General features: G+C 27.4%; 1 protein-coding gene across 1 annotated transcript; it reads right to left on the bottom strand.

Moving 5' to 3' along the window:
- Positions 1 to 4547: 4547 nt before the first annotated feature.
- LOC107168690 (uncharacterized) lies at positions 4548 to 8442 on the bottom strand. The gene is made up of 4 exons (XM_015518183.2): positions 8332 to 8442; positions 7935 to 8254; positions 6314 to 6564; positions 4548 to 5387 (listed from the first exon to the last, which is right to left on the bottom strand). Exons 1-4 carry the CDS (start codon positions 8381 to 8383, stop codon positions 4787 to 4789), a joined length of 1224 nt encoding a protein of 407 aa, XP_015373669.1. The 5' UTR covers positions 8384 to 8442; the 3' UTR covers positions 4548 to 4786.
- Between the last annotated feature and the right edge of the window lie 873 nt (positions 8443 to 9315).

Here is a 9315-nt window from a genome sequence, read left to right as displayed (position 1 = left end):
TAATTCTTCGGAGACTTATAATCTAAAACATTAAATGTCATTAAATCATCATTACATACATTCCCCTTCCCCCCTAAAATCTAGATAACTGGATCCTAGATATAGTGTACCTACATTATTCCACGTAGTAAAAACAAAACAGGATACCTTTTAAACTGAATTCAAGATACTAAAAATATATTTAAAAGTTTTAACGAGTCGTCAAAATGATGGACCTTTATTAAAATGCAGATTTTTTCAAATACATCACGTTTAGGTATATGTTCACAACAGCGCACACTATCAAACATTCAAACATTTCAAATATCACTAAATCGATACATTATAATAGATAATTTTTGATAATCCTGTTTCGTTCGACTTATTCAACTTTCGCAAATCGCAATACACTTATATTACTTTAATTTAATATTTATGATAACCAACGGCAAACGTATTCGCTGTTTTTCTTATTACGTAAATAGTTTATGCATTAACATTACATATTTTTATTTTAAAGGTAAAACCATGCTTGTACATGTCATTTTTAAATTTAGAATTTAACCGTCGGTTCTCTTCATAACTGAAATTATTAGACACCTCGCGCTGTAATGTATAACGTCTAATACAAATTTAAAGCAAAAATCAATAGAAGTCACTCTGACGTTTTATAGGTAGTAATGTAGTTTAGGTGTTGAGTGTATCTTACTACTTTGCCATAAATATTTTAGGTACCCTACCATTAATGTTTTTTAAATAAAAATAATAAATAACAACATCATTAATTTAGTATATTTGAAATGTTTGAATATACTATACCTTTAAAAACTTCTAAAACTCAAAATTTAAGTTTCAACTGTTTCAAGTGTTAATAAAAAAATCATGTCATTATATTTTTGATTCCCGAAGTGGTAGCTTCAATTCTAAGCTTTTTTTGACCGAGAATAATTTTTATCATCATATATAAAATTAAAATAAATAAACTATAACATTTCAAATATTTATATCTAAATACCTATCTTAAAATTTATAAATATATTAAAGTTGACAGTTAATTGAACATTTCAAAACGAAAAAATCATGATAAATCACTCCGTACTGATTTAAAGAAACACACATTAAAAATCAAACGTTGTGAAAGCGATGATTAAGTAAAATAATTTAGATAATCAATATAATTTAGATTTATTTAAAATAAAACAGTCAGAGAAAACGCAAAACATTTAGTTATTTAAAATAACGTTATATATTTATATGAAAAAAAAAATTATATAATTTATGCACCAAACTGTTTTTAATGTTTTTATCATTTTAATTTATAAAGTTGAGATAAAGAAATTAATTTAATAGAAGTTGAAGATGTTTAGTTAAATAGTTAAATCATCATAATTCCTATTCCGTCATATTTAATTTGATCATTTTTTGTAATCTAATTATAAAATGTTTTTATAGTTTTATGGTTATCAATACTAATTGCAAAAACCATTAACTATCGATATGACTTGATTTAAAATACGTTAGAGTAATTTTTTCAATAAGAGGGTTTTCAATGGATATTAATTGATGATTTGTTTTTTTCTAATTATTTTAAAAGATAAATTTTATATTTAATGTGTGTAGGCAAATTATTTTATTGCAATGTATGTTGTGTTGATTAATATTAATCATACTTAAATTCTTATTATAAATTTATATAACATATTAGTATTTTACATACATACTGCAACAGTGCAACATACATAATATAATAAATACCATAATATGACTATGATAATAATAAAATTAACAATGATACAATATAATTGTGTATTTGTGTGATACTAATTGATAACTAAATATTAATTGTTTTCAAACAATTATTTTATCATTATTAGTTTTTTTAAATTAATATCCATAGAAATTTATTTGTTGGGCAGAAAAGCTTGAAAATTTAATACAAGGCTCTTAACATATTGTTACAATAGCAGTTAAAAAATAAAATAAATTCATAGTCACAATTTTTTTTTATAAGCATTCAAAGATTGAATTTTGACAAAATACGTAAAAATCACGAAAATTCACATTATTTTAAGCTAGAAATTCATAAAAAATTTTCCTTTTATATCTAAGATTTGAAAATTTAATACAAGATTCCTTACAAGTTTTTCAATCTTTATCACAAATAAAAAGTCTACCGGAAATTCAATTAAAATTTTTATGAGCATTTGAAATTTAAATTTTTACAACATTGGATTTTCACTTTTAGCGACATCCTTATTTTGGTGTAACTCTAAAACAAATGACCGCAGATAATTGAAAATTTCACTGAATGTTTATATAGGCATTTTATATATTTGATAACATTTTCAAAATATTTAGATTTGTTTTGAGCTGTTTACTGACATTTTAATTTTTCAACTTTTTTAGTTTTTTTTTCTATAAATATCGATAAAAATTTATTTGTTCGGTAGAAAAGCTTGAAAATTTAATACAAGGCTTCTAACACATTGTAACAATATCAGTTAAAAAATATTAAAAATTCGTAGGTACGATTTTTTTTTATAAGCATTTAAAGTTGAAATTTTGACTAAATACGTAAAAATTACGGCAATGTTCAAATTATCTTAGATAGAAATTCATAAAAGTTTTTCTTTTTAATTCTAAGATTTGAAAATTTAATACAAGGGTCCCAACATATTTTTACAATAGCAGTTGCAAAATGAAAGGAATACATATTTACAATTTTTTTTTAAAAGCATTCAAAGTTTGAGTTTTGACAACATATTAATGTAAAAATCACCAAAATTCACAAATTATTTTAAGCTAGAAATTCATAAAAAATTTTCTTTTTAAATCTAAGATTTGAAAATTTAATACAAGATTCCTTACAAGTTTGTCAATCTTTATCACAAATAAAAAGTCCACCGGAAATTCAAATTAAATTTTTATGAGCATTTGAAATTTAAATTTTTACAACATTGGATTTCCATTGGATTTCACATTTAGTGATTTTCTTATTTTGGTGTAACTCTAAAAGTCTAAAACAAATGACCGCAGATACTTGAAATTTTCTCTGAATGTTTATATAGGCATTTTCAAAATATTTAGATTTGTTTTGAGCTGTTTACTGACATTTTAATTTTTCAACTTTTTTAGTTTTTTTTTCTATAAATATCGATAAAAATGTATTTGTTCGGTAAAAAAACTTTAAAATTTAGTACAAGTCTTCTAACACATTTTAACAATAGCAGTTGAAAAATAAAATAAATTCAGTCACAATTTTTTTTTACAAGTATTCAAAGTTTGAGTTTTGACAACATACGTAAAAATCACGAAAATCCATAAATTATTTTATGCTAGAAATTCATAAAAAATGTTCCTTTTATATCTAAGATTTGAAAATTTAATACATAGCTCCTATCATATTTTTACAATAGCAATTGAAAAATAAAAGAAATGCGTAGTCACAATTTTTTTTACAAGCATTCAAAGTTTGAATTTTGACAACATATGTAAAAATCACGAAAATTCGCAAATTATTTCAAACTAGAAATTCATAAAAAATCTTCTTTTTAAATCTAAGATTTGAAAATTTTTAATAATCTATAATATATCCTAGACAGATAAACCGTCTTCGCTCAGAATCGTTTTTCGTATACAATGATATAATATCATTGGATTCAAATTTAATTCCATCCATTACAGTAACCCACTTGTAACCTACTGTACAGTCTGTACAGCAGAGCGACATCCACGACTTACCCGCCTTTTTTTTAGGTTTTGGTTTGTTGCTTTTTTTCTTACACTTCAAGAAACTTGAGGAAAATTGAGAATAACTTCCTTAAGTAATAATTTAAACTTGAAAAGTGCTTGGCAAATAATATTTATAAGAACACCCTAAAAAACGGACAAATTACATATAAATCATTTTAAAATATCATATTGAAAAATTGCAATGTATAATTGGAACTTTCTATAGAATATGAATATTAGCTATATTATTACAAAGTATGATACATTTTTAAGTAGTTCAATATAGGCAATATAATGAATATGATCTTTGAGCCGAGCTATTGTGTGTGAGTAAATTATGATTATATAAGTTTATTATTTACTCAATGGTATATACATCTATCATAACTTCCACATACACATGCGCATCACACACATCACTATACTTTCCGATCCTTTACTACGCGAGTTTCTTTTCGTTATTTTTTGTCCAATAACTATTTATAAAACTTCTGGATAACAGATTTTAATTCGATATAAGGTCTTTAATTTTACCTTAGAATGACTTTCGATTTTTTCATTTATTTATTTTAATTATATCTAAATATATATGTATGTCTGAAAATTTAATTTATCCGAATGAAAACGAGTAAAAGCTGGTAGGTAGGGTAACCTAACCACTCTGCTGTATGGTAAATGTCGAGTGAGTGTAAGCGATAACCATCTGTTATTTACGTATAGGTATATACATATGAAAACAAATCGTTGTAAAATCAGCACATTCATTGCTCTGCTCAGAATTTTAAAAAATGTATACTATTATAATATAAATACAACTTAAATAATTACACAACTAATGCACGTACGTTCGTTTTATTTATAAATCATTCAATATCTTCTCGCATGATATAAATTATAAATAGTTATATCTTACTCAGTTCAGGTCCAAGCATCACGTTATAATATTACATCTTATAAAATTGCCTAAACATTACGTTTCATATAATATTCACATCGAAAAATATTAGCAAATATGTATAATAATAAATTAAAATATATAAAAATATTTGGTTATTTATAATTGTGTCCAAATTCATTAGCATGGGTTGGTACCGTACTTGTTGGTTTTCGCGATGGCCGAGCACGAGCCGTTGGACAAGTGATCTTTGACGGCGTTGGCGAAAGCGGTGGCCACTATTGGCAGATGTCCCGTGTCGTCTTGAGTGTCACGTGGCTGCGAGGTGATCTTGTACACCTTCACGATGGCTGAACAAAGGCAGTTGGGCCTAAGTACGTCGTACGTGATGCTTAGTCTGACCCTGTCCATGAAAAAATCGATTACGCGGCTGGGCTGCTGCAATTCCGACAGCCGTGAGACGACGTGCAGATTAAACGTACCGTTGATGTTGTGCAACGTGTGCTCGACGGTGACCATCAGGGCCCCCGTGTTCGGTTCGGTCCACACCGAGTTGACCTTTTGCAACGCTTTATCCAGGCCGTCGACAAACGGGACAATGATGGCGAAGAACCGTCCGTCGTCCAGCCAACCGGCAGTGGGTGGGAAGTGTGAGTCTGACCGATTCCTATACTGCACGTACGGCTGGATGGCCGCTCTGATAGCTGACGTCACGTTCTTCCGTGTCACTTCCAGAGCATAGTCCGCGATGTGTCCGAACGCCACTTCTTCCAAGAAATACCTACAACGTGCATTGGAGACAGTAATTTTAATCATGCTTTTAAGGATATAGACTATAGCCTATAATGAAGTTATTAAACAATACTACACATATAGATCAAAGTGAGACTATACTTTATAAGAACAGCTTTAGGTAGGACTTAGGGATCATGGGGCACTTTACAAATTATCGAAATCAAAAAACATGAGTCTCTATTCTTTACTCTCAGTCTCAATACGACTATACTAAAATATAATAATATTTATAAATGTATAATATTATGATAGGTAGTTTACAACATGCTCACCCTTATTTTTCTTTGTTTAACATTTTCAAATAGGTATATATGAATATGAGTATATACTCAAAGACATATTTTAAAAGTCTTAAAATTGTTCATACTGATTGAAGCATTCAGTAGTGGTTATAAATACTATAGTTTTCAAATGAGGACCTCCTACCCTTTTCTACTGTAAATTATTTAGCTAATGATTTCTTAAAATGATGATTATCAGCATTCATTATTTTTAAAATAATACAAGTATAATAAATACTAAATCCAATATAACAGCTGTTTTTTATTTTTTTAAAACCTTTTTTGAGAACTATTAGATATCCTTGTTCTTTTATATTTACATTTTGATAACTGAGAAACTATTCGATCGAATTTTGAATTAGGTACCTACATCGACATTTTCAAAAAGCTTTTATTAGAAAAAAAGAAAAGTTTGTATCACCACAGAAGACTAGACTTATAAGTAATCCAAACTATTTCTTTATAAGTGAGTATTCTCAGTGTATCATCCTACATAATACGATCGCTAATAGACTATAATAATAATGAATAATATATTTATTTTTATTGTTAATGATTCGAGTGTAATAAATAATAATTAATTTTAAACGAGGTCTTTATAGATATTAAAATTAGTTGTTTCTAAAATTACCGTGTAGCCAAAAATCCGTCTGGAATTGAAAAATTGTGTCCAGTAAAGGTAGTCTTAAATTTACTATAAGATATGGCTGAATTTGGCGCTGAAGAAGGATACAACTCTATGTTTTTGGATAACGGCGTGTCGTTCTGGTACATAACGTTTTCCACGGTAATTTTATATTTTCCAGTTACGTATCTCCACTCGTCTACAAATGTATATCTGCCTACAATGTGTAGTTCTTTCCAAGTTATATCTGTTGTTACCTGCATCATGTTATATCAACCAAACACGGTGAATTATTTTTGTCAATAACTGCAGAGAGAGGATATTTATATGTTAATTTTTTACCCATTATAATATTCTAATTTGTTTTAGTCAATTAATTAATAATCTATTGAAGTATTGACTATTAGTTAGTAAGAATATGTTAATATATAAGTAAGTAAGTTTTTATATCTTATAATACGAGTAATCCCGTCTATATGATAATTTATAAAATTGTACAAACACTTCCATTGAAGACTATTACTGAGACTATATTATATAATGCTGACTACTCATTCTGGGGGTTATATGAAATCGCTTTTCACATATTATGTATCTAACTAAAACATATCAGTAGGTATATCACATAATATAAGACCTGAGTCCTCTTAACTGTTATTGCGATTCACACTGTTTTAGCTTATATCAGCGGTTCCCAAACTTTTTTGTCTCGTGGCGCCCTTTTTTGAAATAAGAGATCTATATGGTACCCCTCTTAAAAATAATAAAAACCAGAACAATTTCAAGACCCTTTCCTTAAATTATGCATTTGTACATAATATAATATTTAAATATTAACTTAAAATAAAAATAATTTTAATCTAATATTATTATACCAGTATACCTATAACCGTGTTTATTGGTCAGTTATTGTTTGATGAATGTTGTTTTTATTTTGAACAGGGATGTAGTGGAGGGTATGCGTGAGTATGCGGCGCATACCCACTTTTCAAATTTTTAAAAGAGAGCATACTAAAGAAAAAAACTTGAGACCGGAAGTATGCGCTGAAAAACATGCGTATACCCACTTCACAAAACTTGTTTTAAACTAGCTGACAGAAGTATTATTATATATTATGTATTAGGTAAATAAATATACTTTATAATAATATTAATTACATTGTTAAAGTTATTATAATTTAAAATCAACTTAATAAAATAATAACTAATTATATGTTATTAATTTATATAAATGAAATGAGGTGGAGGTGGAGGGGTTGGTGCAGTTCGTAGCCAGACCAAATTTTCTGGTGGGGCAAAGCAAACTTTAGGGAGGGGGGTGTTATATATAAAACAATGTCTGTCTAATATTTTTAAGGGGGCAACGCCCTTTCCCACCGTGGCTACGGGCCTGGGTTGATGACAAAAGCTGCCACATATGTAGCATACTCACAAATAACTTTAGGACTACATGCCTGATTTTGAATAATATGATAAGGGAATGAGGCTGAAGCTTACTGTAATTTTAGAACTATAATATATTATAATTGAGCTACTACCCACTAATATTTATATATGATATTATGATCATATTATGCATCTAAAATAAATTTCATTGTAATAATTTAAATTTGAAATTATAGCTTACCCGATCTTGCGACCATCGTATGATAACATTATTGCTTTTTAAACTCATTAGACCACTGACGGTATTATTTTCGAATACGAAGTTGGAATTTATTAATGATGTTCTGGTTTTAGGTAAAATCAATACATCGTTGAAATATTCTAATGGTGATTCTGCATCGTATACGCGACCGATATGTTCTGAAATGACATCGTACTGAATTTTATACGCCCAAAACAGCGCGTTTTGAATTTCTTCATTTCTATAATTATTGACACGCATCAAATCTGGTAAGGATTCTGGTAGTGTGTTATCATCCACGGTCCAGTTTACAGCGGAGTCTAAAAATAATTGACACAATAATTAATTATTATTAATAATAATGGTGTTAATTTCCATCATTTAAAATTGCCTGTACCTGCCGACGACAACACAAAGCACACGGTGATTAAAATCAATAACGATCTCATCTTGAAAGGAATCAAACGACTGAACGAGTATCAAATATCATTGAATATCGCATTCTGTACAAACCTATATATAGCCATATAGGTACCGGGTTTCGCTATATGCTTCAATGTTTGTCCTCGTACACAATATCCGCCTCTATAAACTTTATAGTTATAGGTTAAATTCCCCTCCATAAGTCTGCTTAAATGTTCATAAGACTTATACCTATAATGTAAAAATTAAATACAAAATTAAATAATTAATTAATTTAGCTCTAAAAAATATTTTATAAACTAGCTCTAAATCTCTAATATAGGTATTGAACACCTCAAAATTTTAAATTACTAATACTATATTTCTAGTGTCTACATAACAAAAAATATATTAATGTACTAAAAGTTTTTTAGATTCTGAATGGAATGATGAAAGTAATGATTTTACAATGATGAGTGCTATTTTTATATATTCATATATAACTAGACATTTTATAGTAGAAAAAATTCTTAAATATTTCATTATGATTATGAAGATTTTTATACTTGAAATTTTCACCAAATATTAGCATTTTCAATACTAATTTGATTTAAATATTTTTTCATTCCGAGATATCTATTCTAATCAACGATGTTTTAGTTTGTTTTCTATAATTGTAGATTAAAAATATTAAGTGTCAAAATTATTTAAAATGTAATACACCAATAACTAATAAGTTAGTGGAATTAAAAAAAAAAAACATTTGATATTAAATTCACAGCAATTTTCAATGATCATTTGAAGTTTTTAAGTTAAAATTTAGATGAAATTGGATAATATTTTCGTTTAAAAATTTAAAATAATGATTTCTAATCAAACGTTTTTAGATTTGTGTTATAATATTCAAAAAGTGTGAATTTTAGAAACTTGAAGCATTTTATTAATTCATAATTTATTATTTGACGGAAGTAAATAATTA

Source organism: Diuraphis noxia, unplaced genomic scaffold, assembly GCF_037042655.1.
Source record: "Diuraphis noxia isolate RWA-SAM2 unplaced genomic scaffold, SU_Dnox_SAM2 contig0004, whole genome shotgun sequence".
NCBI classification, from domain to species: Eukaryota; Metazoa; Arthropoda; class Insecta; order Hemiptera; family Aphididae; genus Diuraphis; species Diuraphis noxia.
The sequence above is the reverse complement of the archived record's forward strand: the minus strand, read 5'-3'. Positions and strand labels throughout refer to the sequence as shown.

What these genes read in the sequence shown, in the direction of transcription:
- LOC107168690 (XM_015518183.2), bottom strand. Translation starts at nt 8,383, where the DNA reads ATGAGATCGTTATTGATTTTAATCACCGTGTGCTTTGTGTTGTCGTCG. An exon ending in CTTTGTGTTGTCGTCGGCAG is followed by an intron (nt 8,255 to 8,331) that starts GTACAGGCAATT and finishes AATTATTTTTAG; the next exon opens with ACTCCGCTGTAAACTGGACC. An exon ending in TACGATGGTCGCAAGATCGG is followed by an intron (nt 6,565 to 7,934) that starts GTAAGCTATAAT and finishes AACATGATGCAG; the next exon opens with GTAACAACAGATATAACTTG.